Here is a 15590-nt window from a genome sequence, read left to right on the forward strand (position 1 = left end):
CTGGCGGGCCGGAAGTGGAGGCGGTTGGTGGTGCTGGTGGGGCACAGGGACGCGGCGCGGGCGGCGGTTTGCGGGCGGCGGGTGGATCGAGTTTAGTGACCGGTGTCTTGCTGTCTGGTCCTGGCAGGGCTGTGCGCGGCTGCACTCTGCGCGGAGGTAGCGAAACGAACGCGGCGTGGACAAGGCGCCTGCGCCTGGGCCCATGGCCTCCTCCTGCGCGAGCATCGACATCGAGGACGCCACGCAGCACCTGCGGGACATCCTCAAGCTGGACCGGCCCGCGGGGGGTGAGCCAGTACACCGGGGGTGGGCTCTCGGCGAGCGGGCATAAGGGCGGCGCGGGTCTGGGCCGTCCTTAGGGCTCACAGGTCTCTCAGGACCAATTCCGCATCCTCCTCGCTGGTGAGGCAAGACGGGGGTTGGAGCGGTAAATTGCTGACCGTGCCCGTCAAGGGTGCAAATCCCTTCCCATTCCTGAGCCGGTCCGTTCTGCCTCGCGTCCTTCAGCGTCTCTGCTGAAGGTGAGACTCCTTCTCTGAATCCGCAGGGCTAAGTTCGTGTCCTGGCCCCAAGGTCTGTAGTGTTACTGGGACTAGCTCAGGTTCCCTATCCTTGTGCCTTAGTTCTGAGGCCTGGTCTGGCCTCGGTGTGCGGAGTTCTGGGTCTAGACCTAGGCGCTGGGCTGAGGAGCCACTGGTCCCCCTCTGCAATTTACCCTTCACTCTGGAATACAGACTCCAGGTCTGCTATTCTAAAGCTGATTTTCAGGAGAAAGATGACCAGCCCCAATTCCGTGTCCTTTCTGGGATTAAAGCAAATCACAGATTGCATGACACTGATTGGATTAGGCTACAAACATTTGCAAGCCCTAGTTTATTTCTATTTACTTAAACTTTACTTGGGCTTGTAGTGATAGAGCTGCTCCTGCCCTCAAGGAGCCTTGAGAACATAGAGAGCTAATGAGGTTGTAACATCATGGAATTGTCATTGAAAAAAAGGAGTATTTTGGTACTGTGATGGAGATATGGTAGATGGGGTTGGGGCTGGAGAGTGCCTGAGAACAGATCTGAGACCGAAGACAGTGTTTAGGTTAGGTGTTATAATATGAACAGGTGATTGAGTGTCAAGAATGGCATTCTGCAAAGAACAAATAGCATGTGTGAAGGCACCAAAGTTTTCTGGCAGGTTCAGGAACCTGTGAAAAGTTGTAGTGGTTGAAAGATTGGCTGGTGATGGTGGTGTGGGTATGCAGTGACCACAGCTGAGAATTGGTGTTTCCTGGGACCCTGTTCTTAAACCTGCTGGGAGGCCCAAACTGGCTGCTTTTGGAAGCAGGCACTGGTGCTCACCCTGGGTGGGTTTAGGTGCCCCTTACCCCCTGAGGAAAATCCATCTGCTGCCTGAAACCACTAAGCACTTCATCCCAGACATGGAATGAGTGCTCCCTTTACTTGTGAGCTTGGCTTGGACCTCTCCTGCTCATCCCCTCTGTGCAGACTAGACTGCACAAAGCTTTGGTAGAGTCTGACGTGGCCAGTATTTTGTAGCTTGTTTGTCTTCATGGTAGCCTGCCTGGGAGGAAGAGTGGCCAGCCTCTCCCTGAATAGCTGAAGTGGCTCTGATCCAAGTGAAGTGGACTGCAGGCTTTCCACTTAATTCCTTATTTGTTGATTGGTACCTAATTGCCCAGTTTTCCAAGTAGCTCTTGTTGGTCTCCTCTCAACGGAACACCATGTCAAACTCCATACTGTCTTGTGACTAGAAACTTACCATGTTTTTCAATGTGGAGCCCTAGTCTCTTTGTCACCTGGGAGTTTTAGGGTGGTGTCTGAGCCTGTGAGGGTGCTTGAAACAGCCAATGGCAAACAACTGAAATGCTGTCTTTCCCAACTACAGTTTCTCTTTACTTTGTCCCAACTCCTTCATGTCCATTCTTTCTGAGTTTACATGCCCAAGGTGGTTCGTCTTCTGAGCCATTTCTGTGAGGGGCAGGTTCCTTTCTTTCTTACTTCTTTATTGATGTCCTTTCATGTGTTAGGAGTCCATCTTGCTTGTCTATCTTCTACCACTATCTTGGTCTAGGACCTAGTATCTCTTACTTGGATTCTCAACTATGCTACATGCTGACTTAAAGCAGTCAGTCTTTTGGCCATAGCAGACCATGTCACCTTCCCATTTAAAACTCTTTTGTGGCTCTCTAGGGGCACCTGGATGGCTCAGTCGATTGTGCTTCTGAATCTTGATTTCAACTCAGGTCATGATCCCATAGTAGTGGGATTGAGCTCCTTGTCCTCTCAGCATAGATCCTATTTGGGATTCTCTCTCTCCCCCTCCACCCCTCCCCTGCTCATGTGCACACATGTGCTCTTTCACTCTCCCTCTCAAAAAAAAAAAAAAAAAAAAAAAAGATATATGTGTGTATATGCATATATGTATATGTGTGTATATATATAGAGAGAGAGAGACACACACACACTCTCACTCTTCTGTGGCTCTCATTGCTACAGGGAGAATTTAAGCACCCAAGATTCATACCTGAGACCTCTGTAGCTTGTTTTCCCTCCATCTTTCCTGTTTGTGTGTTCCAGCCACACAGGCTGTGATGGCATCTCCTCTGTGAAGTCTGTCCTGACCCTTCCCATGCCTTCCCTCAAGTACACAGAGCCCCTCTGTGCCGACCCGAGCCTGAGTATTAATTGACTTCACCAGATTCTTGATAGCTTTACTCCTCCTTCAGGTAGAAGAGCCCCATGCACATCCTTGGTCCTGGCAGAGACTGAGTTAACTATCAGAGTTTATGAAACAAAAGATGAACCAAGGGTCCTCCTCCCCACTGACATGGCTCCCTCAGTGCAATGTTCCTAGAGCACCTCATGGTTCTTGAATGAAATTCTACAGGAGGAGAGGCCAGTGAGCAGGTGGAACAACCTTCAGAGCAGCTCTTTCTATCCCCAGGTCCCAGTACAGAGAGCCAGCGGCCATCTAATGCCTACAATGGAGATCTCAATGGGCTTCTGGTCCCAGACCCCCTCTGCTCAGGTGATGGTACTTCAACAAACAAGTCTGGTATCCGGGCCATGCCACCTATTAATCTTCAGGAAAAGCAGGTCATGTGAGTGTCTGGGAAATGGCAGTGGTGGTGCTGGGTCTTTGGGATGATACACTTAATCATGTTATATTTGTGCTAGAGTGAGAGGAAAGGACAAGCTAAAGAGCTTGGCCTGGATCTGAAGTTTGAGCTTCCATTTTAGCATGGAAATAGGCCCATTACCAAGGAGGGAGGTGAGCAAAGGGAACTGTGGGTTTGGGGACCAGTAGACTAGGCATAGCTGAGCACCTGAGACTTGACACCTTTACTAGAGTGGTTGTATTCTCTCCCCCTCCCGACCATGCCCATTGAGACTTTGTAGGAACAGGAGTCAAGCTTGTTCATCCCTTCCCATAGCTGCCTCTCAGGAGATGACAGCTCTACGTGCATTGGGATTTTGGCCAAGGAGGTGGAGATTGTGGCCAGCAGTGACTCTAGCATCTCAAGCAAGGCACGGGGCAGCAACAAGGTGGGTGCCAGGATGTTGTGGCATGTATGGTGGATGGGGACATGTTCAGCCTTTCCCTCCCCTAACCCATGTTGCCAATTCCTATGGGAACCAACTTGACAGGTAGTGTGCCTCAGTCTCAGAAAGCCAGGGTTAGCTGCCAACTCTGTGGGAATCTGGCCTCAAGAGTTGTGAATGTGTGGCTGGGCTCACACATAGGGCATCTTCTGTCCCCAGGGATGCTGGGGACCAACTGGGCTCTGGCAGAATTAACCTAGCCCTCAGCCTCTACAACCTTCCTCACCCTTGTTTCTCAGGTGAAAATCCAGCCCGTGGCCAAGTATGACTGGGAGCAGAAATACTACTACGGCAACCTGATTGCTGTGTCCAACTCCTTCTTGGCCTATGCCATTCGGGGTGAGTAGGGGCAGGGGAGAGGAGGGAGCTGTTCTGCTAGAAGCCTCAGAGATGCAAATCCACTGTCAGGCCATTCAGCCCACTCAGCCTTTAGGGTACAATAGAAGGCTTATCTGTGCTGCCCCCACCTCAGACAGGCCTTGGGGAGCCAATTGGGAAAACTGAGCTTGAGACTGGTAGTGACAATGAGGCAGGCAAGGGCAGGGCTTCTCTGCCACTGTCTGGGCCTTGCTCAGTGGCCTACTGCTCTTCTGATTCCAGCCGCCAACAATGGTTCAGCGATGGTGCGGGTGATCAGTGTAAGCACTTCGGAGCGGACCCTGCTCAAGGGCTTCACAGGCAGCGTGGCTGATCTGGCCTTTGCACACCTGAATTCCTCACAGCTGGCCTGCCTAGATGAGGCAGGCAACCTGTTTGTGTGGCGCTTGGCTCTAGTTAACGGCAAAATTCAGTATCCTTTCCCTGGGGTGGGATGGGGGACTGAAGAAAGGCGGGTGGGACTGGGGCTACCAGACACACCTCATCATCCACCTGTTTAGCCCTTAACACCCTGCTCAGAGAAGAGATCTTGGTCCACATCCAGCAGCCAGAGGGTACACCACTGAACCACTTCCGTAGGATCATCTGGTGCCCCTTCATCCCTGAGGAGAGTGAGGACTGCTGTGAGGAGGGCAGCCCAACGGTGGCCCTGTTGCATGAGGACCGGGTGAGGGAACCATGCATGAGGGGAGAGGAGGGGACAGAGCGTCCATGGTGTGGGCATGGGCTGAACACTCATCTTGTACCCTGCAGGCTGAGGTGTGGGACCTGGACATGCTCCGCTCCAACCACAGCACCTGGCCTGTGCGTGTCAGCCAGATCAAGCAAGGCTTCATCGTGGTCAAAGGCCATAGCACGGTAAGCCTGCAACTGACTGCCTCCTTGCTCTCCCCACTTTCCTTATGTTCCTCATCTGTCCCCTGAACACACCTGCCCAGGCAGCTTTACTGGCACTCTGCCCGTGGGAACTCTGAACACAAAGTGACCCTTACCTATGGAATGCCTGCCTAACCTGGCTTCAGCCTAGGGGTCTGATCTTCTGTACAGTCATCCATTTAATCGGTCTTTCATAAAAACGTACGCACCCACTGTGGGTCAGCTCAGCTCACTACCATCCTCACCTGAGAAGGGCTTGCTCCCACCACTAGGCAGGTGGCAAAGCAAGGCTCTTTGGGTTCTTCCCAGTGTCTAAGTGAAGGGGCCCTCTCACCCGATGGGACTGTCCTGGCTACTGCAAGCCATGATGGCTTTGTCAAGTTCTGGCAGATCTACATTGAGGGGCAGGATGAACCAAGGTAAGGCAGAGCCTGAGGGATCCAGACACCCCTCCCCCGCCAAGGTGAGGACCAGATCATTCACTCAGGCCCATCATCTGCCTTCTTGCAGGTGTCTGCACGAATGGAAGCCTCATGATGGGAGGTCCCTTTCCTGCCTCCTGTTCTGTGACAACCATAAGAAACAGGACCCTGAGTGAGTGAGTGGGCAGGCAGGTGGGTAGTGGGCTGGACCTTAATTCTCCAGTAGGGGGCCCAGCCAGCTATTCGATGCCTTGGTGCTTTGCAGAGTCCCTTTCTGGAGGTTCCTTATTACTGGCGCTGACCAGAATCGAGAGCTAAAGATGTGGTGCACAGTGTCCTGGACCTGTCTGCAGACAATTCGGTAAGCAGAGGCTGGCTAGGGGCAGCAGAGTTATGGATGTGGGTTATTTCCACTCTCTGTCTCATTAATCCTGCCTCCCTGGCCCCTCAGTTTCTCCCCAGATATCTTTAGCTCAGTGAGTGTGCCCCCCAGCCTCAAGGTTTGTCTGGACCTCTCAGCTGAATACCTTATTCTCAGCGATGTGCAACGGAAGGTAACCTATAGTGGGGCACCCTGGGCAGAGCTGGTATCTTCAGGGCAGCAGGGGTGTTGGGCACATCCACAACCCTCACAGCCACTGGGCTCAGCTGTGAGTTTACTCTCTGTGCAGGTCCTCTACGTGATGGAGCTGCTGCAGAACCAGGAGGAGGGCCGTGCCTGCTTCAGCTCCATCTCTGAGTTCCTGCTCACCCATCCTGTGCTGAGCTTCGGCATCCAGGTTGTGAGTCGCTGCCGGCTGCGGCACACTGAAGTGCTACCTGCTGAGGAAGAGAATGACAGCCTAGGGGCTGGTGAGCTGGTCAGGGTATATGTATGTAGGGAAGTGTGGAGTCAGAGAGGGCCAGGCTTAGTTGCCCACACTGTCTTTGTAGATGGAACCCACGGAGCTGGTGCCGTGGAGTCTGCAGCTGGTGTGCTCATCAAACTCTTCTGTGTGCATACTAAGTGAGTATGTTGGGAAGTCTCACCTGTGCCCTGTCTGTGCCCCTCCCCACCCTACTGCTCTGGCCCCTTTGAGTCCTCTCCTACTCTCTTCTCTGCCTATAGGGCATTGCAAGACGTACAGATCCGCTTCCAGCCGCAGCTGAACCCTGATGTGGTGGCCCCGCACCCCACCCACACTGCCCATGAGGACTTCGGTGAGTGAGGAGTAAGAGGGAAGCAGGTTAGACTGACCAGGTTCTGAGATCTGACTCAAGTGGCAGCTTTCCCCACAGCATTTGGAGAGTCTCGGCCCGAACTGGGCTCTGAGGGCCTGGGGTCAGCTACCCAAGGCTCCCAGCCTGACCTCCGACGCATAGTGGAGCTACCTGCCCCTGCTGACTTCCTCAGTCTGAGCAGTGAGACCAAGCCCAAGCTGATGACACCTGACGCCTTCATGACACCTAGCACCTCCCTGCAGCAGGTATGCTGGTGGAGGAGTGTGGGGCTCAGGGCAAGGGGACCCGGGAATGTCCCACCTGCAGGCCATATAGTGCTGATCCCCTGCCTCTCCCCAGATTGCTGCCTCCCCCAGCAACAGCAACAGCAACAGCAGCAGCAGCTCCAGCTCCAGCTCCAGCTCCTCCTCTCTTACAGCTGTGTCTGCCATGAGCAGTACCTCAGCTGTGGACCCCTCCCTGCCCAGGTGAAGCGAGGCTCAGGGTTGGGGGATGGCAGGGGCTGGTGCCAGGTGATACCAAACTCTGGCTGCTATACCTTAGCCTTCCTGCCACCAGGCCACCCGAGGAGCTGACTTTGAGCCCCAAGTTGCAGCTGGATGGCAGTTTGACAATGAGCAGCAGCAGCAGCCTGCAGGCAAGCCCGCGTAGCCTCTTGCCTAGCCTGCTCCCAGGTCCAGCTGACAAACTGACTCCCAAAGCACCTGGACAGGTGTGTGTGTAGGAGTGTGTATGAAGTGCAGGGTGGCAGGTATCTGGTTGTGGGAAGTTTGGTGGCACTCTACTCCCTTAGCACCTGAGGCCTTTCCCTGAGGTCATTCCAGCCTTCCCTGTTCCCTGGAGGGCAACTTCTCAACCTATATCCTATATTTCTACCTCCCATAGCCTATTTTCCTATCTCCTCCCCTCCCGGGCTGTGGGATTTTTGATCTGCATCCCCCACTGCAGTGTCTCATCTCTACAAACGTCAGGGCCTCATCTCTGTGCTCTCCCATCCCCACGTCCCACCACCTAAGTCCCATCTTTGCTCCACCTCAGGTGCCTACTGCTGCTTCTGCACTATCACTGGAGCTGCAGGAAGTGGAGCCCCTGGGGCTACCCCAGGCTTCCCCTAGCCGTACCCGCTCCCCTGATGTTATCTCCTCAGCTTCCACTGCCCTGTCCCAGGACATCCCTGAGATTGCATCTGAGGCCCTCTCCCGTGGTTTTGTCTCCTCTGCTCCTGAGGGTCTTGAACCAGATAGTATGGCCTCGGCTGCCTCAGCGCTACACCTGCTGTCCCCACGGCCCCGGCCAGCATCTGAGCTTGGCTCTCAGCTTGGCCTGGATGGAGGCCCTGGGGATGGGGATCGGCATAGTACCCCTTCCCTTTTGGAGGCAGCCTTGACCCAGGAAGCCACAGCCCCTGACAATCAGGTCTGGCCTACAGCACCAGACATTACTCGTGAGACCTGCAGCAGCCTGGCAGAGAGGTGAGGAGCCTGGCAGGACAAAGTGTGCTGGTGGTAGGGGTTTCAGATAGAGTCATGCACTGTTGAGTCGGCCTGTTCCTTCAGTCCCAGGAATGGCCTCCAGGAGAAGCACAAGAGCCTGGCCTTCCATCGACCACCTTATCACCTCCTGCAGCAACATGATAGCCAGGATGCCAGTGCTGAGCAAAGGTAGGTGCCACCCTACACTATTCCTCTCATAGGGAGAGCCAGCAAGTGGGTAGGTGCTTATCTTTCTCTTTCCCCTTCCTACAGTGACCATGATGATGAAGTGGCCAGCCTTGCCTCTGCTGCAGGGGGCTTTGGCACCAAAGTTCCCACTCCACGGCTGCCAGCCAAGGACTGGAAGACCAAGGGATCTCCTCGAGCCTCACCCAAGCTTAAGAGAAAGGGCAAGAAAGATGACGGGTAGGGGGTGGGGTCCTGGGGCCAGGGAGAGGGGTGGTCCCCAGGCTGCTGTGCCTGACGTAGCCTGAGGTGCCTCTTGCCCATGGCAGGGATTCAGCCGTAGGATCCCGACTCATGGAGCACCAGGTAAGTGAAGTAACACCTTTTCCATTTCTGAGCATCCTCCATGTGAGGGTGGGAAGGGCTCTGGGCCATTCCCTGGTCAGGTGGGTGAGAATGTATGGGGCGGCATCACCTGATTGTCAGTGCTTCTGGCAGGTGGCAGAACCTCCTGAAGACTGGCCAGCACTAATTTGGCAACAGCAGAGAGAGCTGGCAGAGCTGCGGCACAGCCAGGAAGAATTGCTGCAGCGTCTTTGCACCCAACTTGAAGGCTTGCAGAGCACAGTCACGGGCCACGTAGAACGCGCCCTAGAGTCACGGCATGAGCAAGACCGTATCCTTATGGGTTGTGGCATGGCACAGGGGTCGGTTGAAGCAGCAGCATTCTTGGCCCCAGGAAGGGATGTAGGACCCGCTTCAGGCCTATTCCTTAGCTACAACGCAGAGCGGCGGCTGGAGCGGGCACTGGCTGAGGGGCAGCAGCGGGGTGGGCAGCTGCAGGAGCAGCTGACGCAACAGCTGTCCCAGGCACTGTCTTCAGCTATAGCTGGTCGGCTAGAGCGCAGCATACGGGATGAGATCAAGAAGACGGTGCCTCCATGTGAGTTTTGTGTGGAGACTCTGGGTGGGCCAGGTGGGAGTGGGGCTTCCTATCTGTCAAGCTGCCTTTCATGGCTCTACCTATTCCTCCTCACCCTGCCCCAGGTGTCTCCAGGAGTTTGGAGCCAGTGGCAGGCCAACTGAGCAATTCAGTGGCCACCAAGCTCACAGCTGTGGAGGGTAGCATGAAAGAGAATATCTCCAAGCTACTAAAGTCCAAGGTGCTGTAGGGCCCCAGATGACAGGTTGGTGGTTGGTGGGCCAGGTCAGGCCAACTTGGGCTCAGCCTTTCAACTCAGTCTTCCCTCTTTCCCCAGAACTTGACAGATGCCATTGCCCGAGCAGCTGCAGACACATTACAGGGGCCAATGCAGGCTGCCTACCGTGAAGCCTTCCAGAGCGTGGTACTGCCAGCCTTTGAGAAGAGCTGCCAGGCCATGTTCCAGCAGATCAATGATAGCTTCCGACTGGGCACGCAAGAATGTGAGTGGGGTCATATGCTTCAAGGTGGGAAGGGCTGGCCCCCTCTCCCCCACTATCCCTCTCATGGCCCCTATGGTGACCTCTCAGACTTGCAGCAGCTAGAGAGCCACATGAAGAGCCGGAAGGCACGAGAACAGGAAGCACGGGAGCCCGTGTTGGCCCAGCTGCGAGGCCTGGTCAGCACACTGCAGGGTGCCACTGAGCAGATGGCAGCCACTGTATCCAGCAGCGTTCGGGCTGAGGTGCAGCACCAGCTGCACGTGGCTGTGGGCAGGTGTGTGGGCAGGGTGCTGGGCAAGGTGGTGTGTTTTGAAAGTGCCAGACGGGACTTCTTATCTACCTCATCTCCCTCACTTCCCTTTGCAGCCTGCAGGAGTCAATTTTAGCACAGGTACAGCGCATCGTTAAAGGTGAGGTGAGTGTAGCACTTAAGGAGCAACAGGCCGCCGTCACGTCTAGCATCATGCAGGCCATGCGTTCAGCAGCTGGCACACCTGTCCCCGCTGCCCACCTCGACTGCCAGGCCCAGCAAGCCCATATTCTACAGCTGCTGCAGCAGGGCCACCTCAATCAGGCCTTCCAGCAGGTACGCCAGGCATTAGGTCCAGGTAGGGGTTAGGTGTTTCCTGACAGGGCCCACACACCATACTCTACCTGTCAGGCTCTGGGTAGTCTGACCCTAACAGGCTGTTCTTGGTTCTCTTTGGCCTTTCTGGCCATTTCCCCCTACTTCTCTGCCTGGTTCCAGGGTCTTTTTACCTCAGTCTACCTTGCTTCATGACCACCCTTCTTAGGAAACCTCTCCTGATCTCTTAAAGTAACAACACACCCCTATATTACTGTCTTGGGGCCCCTGAGCATCCCCCTCTGGAGCCCTCGGTACCCTACCCTGGTCATTATTTCCCTGGCCACACAGCCAGACAAGTAGGTATTCCATTCTGACATTAGCTATAAATACTGTTCTTACCCTAGGCCCTGACGGCTGCTGACCTGAACCTGGTGCTGTATGTGTGTGAAACTGTGGACCCAGGGCAGGTTTTTGGGCAGCCACCCTGCCCACTCTCCCAGCCTGTGCTCCTTTCCCTCATCCAGCAGCTGGCCTCTGACCTTGGTACTCGAACTGACCTCAAGCTCAGGTGAGTGGACTCAGGTCAGGAGACAGGGTGGGGTGAAGGTGGGGGAGCAGTTCAAAGCAGAGACTTCTGCCTGACTCTGCTTCCTAATTTTCTCCACCTCTGTTCCCACCCATCTCAGGCTTTGAGGACCCTCCCCCCCCCACCCCCCCACCCCCCGTCAGCCGTCCCTCTGGGCCTCAGTGCCACTAGGGGGCACTCCCATTTGCTGGAACCCACCTGTATCTTGTCCCTTTCTTCCACCACAGCTACCTGGAAGAGGCTGTGATGCACCTGGACCACAGTGACCCCATCACTCGGGACCACATGGGTTCCGTCATGGCCCAGGTGCGCCAGAAGCTCTTTCAGTTCCTGCAGGCTGAGCCGCACAACTCACTTGGCAAAGTGGCCCGGCGTCTCAGCCTCATGCTGCACGGCCTTGTAACCCCTAGCCTCCCTTAGCTAAGCCTGCCTTGCCCAGGGGTGGGGAGGCACTGAAGGCCAATACACAGGCTTAGGCTAGTGTCTGTCCTTTTACCTGCTTAGGCTCCCACCTCTGGGGTGTTTGAGGGGAGAGCACTGGATGTGGTCTACAGGTTGTGGTAGCCAGCAGGTTTTGGCTGGGCCCAAGGTGGGTATTGTGCCTTCTTGGGTTCTGCCATGCCTGGAGCATGACCCCTGAGATCGTGACACCACTTGAGTTGAATTTTCCATATTCCTTTTTACCTCCGATTTGGATCTTTTTGTTTTTGAAAAATGTTGAGAAATTCAATTAAATGCTTTTGGAATAAAATGGAGCATGTGTGTGCATTTGGTGTAATTTTGATAAGGGCCTCTGTTCTCTCTTCCGTCTCCTCCCTGTGTGGAGTTCTGTCTAGGCTAACCCAGGTGCCTGGACACCCACCCTCATCTGCGCAACTTTCTTCCCAGAAACCCCTCTCCATCTCTGGGAGAGGGCCCTGGGGTCAGCTCTGCAATGCCTGTGTCCCCAGCTCTTCTCTGTTTGGTCCCTACCCGCCTTTGCCTATCTCCCTACTGGGGTGGGGCCGCCAGCTGGCTTTGGGCCCCGCCCCCGACTCCCATCCAATCACAGGCCCTTCTTCCGGAGGCTGGGCCGAAGGGCTGCGCTTCCAAGCTGCTAGCTCAGGCACTAGGCTCCCAGCCGGGGATGATGCGCAGCTACTCCTCCTGTCACCACCGCCAGCGACTGCCCCGACCATCCGGTGTGCTGGGGCTGTTGCTGCTGCTGCTACCACTTGGTGAGTGCGGGAGTGCCAGACCCAGCTTGGCAACCGGGCGGCACACTCTCCCCAGTCTGGGTATAGGGTGTGTGGGAGCAGAGGCACAGCCTTGAGTGCTGAGAACCAGGCTGGAGAGGAGGTGCAAGGGCTCCAGCGAAGGAATAACGTGTTCCAGTGGGTTCAGGATGCAAAATGGGCATGAACTGAGGCCTAGTCGTGGGGAAAGGACCCTGAAATTCCACAGCCCCCTTTCCAATAAATGGAGACATAGGCTGTGATGGGACACTTAGACCAACTGTGGGACCCCTGAGGTCCTCTGTTAGGGTCTCACCTAGATCCTGACCCCTGTATCCTGTTCTACCTGGCTGAAAACACCTGTCTTTGGGGATGGGGTGGGAAGGCCAGGCAAAGCTTATCTAGGCTGCAGGACAGTTCAGGAAGCCCAATAGCCCTGGACTCTGCCCCTCTTCTCTGTGTCCTGACTCCTGCATTTGGAACATCCTCACCTGGCCTGCAGCCCTAGAAGCTCAGAGGAAGAGTCAGCCCCTTGGGATGGGACACCTTCTTCCCCCTCTCTACGTATCCTGTCCCCATTGCATCTAGAAGGGGGGCGGTCAATGCAGGTGATCACCAGACATGCCCCTTGGTTCTCTTGGGTGCTTCTGTTTCACGCTGAGTCACGTCCCCAGAGCATACTCAGGTAAACAAGCCCCTGGGGGCTTAGCGGGGAAGGGGAGCCAGGCGACTCATGCTATCAACCATTCTCCACCCCCACCCCTAGTCCTTGTATCTCCTCTGGCAGCAGCTGCAACAGGCCCAGGGGGCTGTGACACCATATACCAGGGCTTTGCTGAATGTCTCATCCGCTTGGGGGACAGCATGGGCCTGGGAGGCGAACTGGAGACTGTCTGCAGGTAAGGGTAGGTGTGACGACAGCCACCTGATCACCAGGCCCTTGGGGCCTGAACCTTTTCCTTCCCATTAGAAAAGTCTCTTTGCCCCACCTAATTACCCTAACCCCAAGCCTTTAACAGGTCTTGGAATGACTTCCACATCTGTGCCTCCCGAGTCCTATTGCGCTGTCCGGAGGAGGCTGCCGCCGTGTGGGAGTCACTACAGCAAGAAGCTCGCCGCGCCCCACACCCAGATAACTTGCATGCTCTGTGTGGCACCCCTGTGCGCATTAGGGAGCATGACAAGGGCCCTGAGACCAACCAGGAGACACTGCAGGCAACAGGGTCTGCACATAGCCCAGCCCCTGCACCCCCACTGCTGGCAGCTGCTCTGGCACTTGCCTGCCTCCTAGGGCCTCTGGCCTAGCCAGTCTAGTGGAATAGCGGCACCCCTGCCTCCTACCCTGCTCTGGTGGCTGCTGCTGGGGCTCTGCAGAGTGCCCTAGGCTTTCATTAAAGGCATTTATATTTGTACTAAGCTCCTTCCTTTCTTCTGGCTATAGCCTGCTTGGCTGGGGCGGAGGCCTCCAGAAGCTGATCCCTAGGACTGGATGGGTGGGGCCCATGGCTGCCACAGGGGACTCAATCTTTCTACTTACAGACACTCATTTCCCAGGGCTGGCTGTGCAAAGCTTTCCATTGTGTGCAGGTTCCAAGAGCTCTGGTGGTGACCTGAAATCTACCGGAAGGCACAGCCTTCCTCTGTTCTCCCAGGCTGGCATTCCTACCCCTGCCTGCCCTTCATATCCTGGCCTTTACAGGCAAGGTGAGAGCGTGGAGTGTACCACCTCACCCCCAAGCTCCTCAAGCCAGTCCACCCCCATCCCCACATTCCAGCCTCCACATTCCTGCCATGCCACCACCTCATCCTCCCTCTGCTAACTACCACCTTAGCCTTCAAGACAGATTAAGTGCTCTGTCCTCTCCCTCTCCGGGGTCCTGATCTACTTGAGGGGAGCCTGTTCCAGAAAGTGGGGAGTCCCTGTTGGGGTCTGTATTCAAGTCCCTGAGGTGACCTGGAGCTGCAGAAACTGCGGTCATAATGAGGATTCCTCTGGACTCTACTCAAGCTTGTTCTTTGAGAAGAGGTATGCATTGTGAAGTCAACAATCCCAGAAGACTTTCTGGAAGCATGGAATGAGCATGCGTGTGAGGAGCCCCTGTCCACTCTGGCGAAGAGAAAGAATCTGCATGGGCAGAATCCTGAGGGAAGGAGGGGTCCTCAGAGAGGGTGAGACCCTCTCTCGGTCACTCTCCCACCACCACCGCATGACTTGTGTGGGCAGTGCCGTGAACTCACTGACTTCTGCTCACAATCCCTCTGCCTTATTTGCCATTTTTGAAAATTGAGAACTGATTCTGATGTTAAGCTCTTTTTCATTCTATGAGGCCCTCATTCTGCGGGGCCCTGCATAAACCAGCTCTGCCCACAGTTGCTTCAGTCCACTCCTGCAACTCCCTTCTACCTGAGCATGGAGCAGTGATCTGCCTACCTAGTCCTTGACATCAGGGGAGCCTTCAGGGAAGGCATGTGATGAGGGTGATAGAAGAGGTCAGAATGGATGGGGCTGAATTGGACAGGGCTTTACAAGAGGGGCCCAAAGGAATCAGGGTTGGCATTTAGAGCTTGGCAGACTAGGTATACACTAGAGCCCATGCCGGGGAGCTATTGTTCCCAGGACAGAATCGGGCCTAATTGAACCATTGTTTGGCTCCAGGGTGATAGGTGCCTCCAGAGACTTCCATCCTCACATGTAGGAGCCCTACTTCATCCATGCTTCCCAAACACCTTCCCATTCCAGTTAGCTCAGATACCTCAATCAGCAATCTCTGCCCTACCTTGACTTCTGTGCTTCATTCACCTGTACTTTTATCTCCACTTCTATCTCCCATCCAGTCATTACCCATCTTCTCACATGACTTGAAGGGGAAAAATCAGGAGAAAACTCCTCCCACAACTGCCCCCCTTTGACCAGAATTTTCCAGAAGGAAATGCCAGCCTTTTATTCCCTTGGGTCTTTGTACATTTATTCTCTGTACTCAGAATACCCTTCCCCATATCCTCCTGGTGAACTCCTTTTCTTGTTCAGCATCACCTCCTTCATAACCCTGACTCCAAGCTGAATCAGAAGCCGCCTGCAGATCCACACAGCTCCCCGGCTGTCTTCTGTCTCAATACTGATAACAGTGACTTGCTACTATTTGGGTCTGGGTGAGAATTCTTCATTCTTTATGTCTCTAGCACCCACTTTTGGGCTGGGTATAAAGGCTGCACTTGTAGAAGTGTGTGGAATGAAAGAATCTCTAAGCCTAGCATAGAAAGTATTATATCAATAAGAGCTTGGACCAAGAATGACCTCAGCATGGAGGATATGTCATTTGGGGCAGCCCCTTTACCTAGCCTGGGCATACTTTGGGCAGGATGATGCTGGGGATCCAAATCCCAAAAGTCTTCTCAAAGCCACTGTTGATTGGTGGCTAGGAGCAGGGGCCCAACTGTGATGGCCAGCCATCAGAGGGATTACTATCCTCCTGCTGTGCCCTACTTTCCCCTGGTTTTTGCTCTCTAAGTCCCTGCTCTTCCCTGGAAGTGAGTGATCTGGAGTGTGTGCATGGGGGTGGGGATAGAATCTGCTTTCTGGCCAAGGGCTTAAGAGCTTTGTATGTTTCATCCCAGAGCTGGAGGAGAG

General features: G+C 54.8%; 2 protein-coding genes across 7 annotated transcripts; both read left to right on the plus strand.

Annotated features, from left to right (window-relative positions):
* The first annotated feature begins 10 nt into the window (after nt 1-10).
* Nucleotides 11-11503, plus strand: EDC4 (enhancer of mRNA decapping 4). 5 transcript variants are annotated; one of them, XM_040498398.1, is made up of 30 exons: nt 11-36; nt 128-287; nt 2956-3112; nt 3446-3557; nt 3854-3953; nt 4215-4404; nt 4512-4659; nt 4746-4850; nt 5178-5287; nt 5379-5462; nt 5556-5651; nt 5742-5844; nt 5962-6142; nt 6224-6296; nt 6399-6490; nt 6557-6756; nt 6851-6978; nt 7055-7223; nt 7550-7983; nt 8068-8172; nt 8257-8409; nt 8499-8535; nt 8668-8845; nt 8957-9112; nt 9217-9332; nt 9429-9594; nt 9682-9868; nt 9961-10180; nt 10567-10730; nt 10976-11503. In XM_040498398.1, the coding sequence occupies exons 2-30, from the start codon at nt 203-205 to the stop codon at nt 11166-11168; spliced, it is 4242 nt and encodes a 1413-aa protein (XP_040354332.1). In that variant the 5' UTR covers nt 11-36; nt 128-202; the 3' UTR covers nt 11169-11503. The 5 variants fall into 5 exon arrangements, with proteins under 5 accessions (XP_040354332.1, XP_040354331.1, XP_040354335.1 ...); XM_040498397.1 differs by lacking the exon at nt 11-36 and having other exon boundaries at nt 43-287; XM_040498401.1 differs by lacking the exon at nt 11-36 and having other exon boundaries at nt 43-287; nt 7070-7223.
* Nucleotides 11504-11587: 84 nt separating this feature from the next.
* NRN1L (neuritin 1 like) lies at nt 11588-13374 on the plus strand. 2 transcript variants are annotated; one of them, XM_040498413.1, is made up of 3 exons: nt 11588-11965; nt 12729-12861; nt 12982-13374. In XM_040498413.1, exons 1-3 carry the CDS (start codon nt 11683-11685, stop codon nt 13265-13267), a joined length of 702 nt encoding a protein of 233 aa, XP_040354347.1. In that variant the 5' UTR covers nt 11588-11682; the 3' UTR covers nt 13268-13374. The 2 variants fall into 2 exon arrangements, with proteins under 2 accessions (XP_040354347.1, XP_040354348.1); XM_040498414.1 differs by having other exon boundaries at nt 12750-12861.
* Nucleotides 13375-15590: the final 2216 nt, after the last annotated feature.

The sequence above is a fragment of the Herpailurus yagouaroundi genome, unplaced genomic scaffold (assembly GCF_014898765.1).
Source record: "Herpailurus yagouaroundi ecotype Mexico unplaced genomic scaffold, PumYag 190, whole genome shotgun sequence".
NCBI classification, from domain to species: Eukaryota; Metazoa; Chordata; class Mammalia; order Carnivora; family Felidae; genus Herpailurus; species Herpailurus yagouaroundi.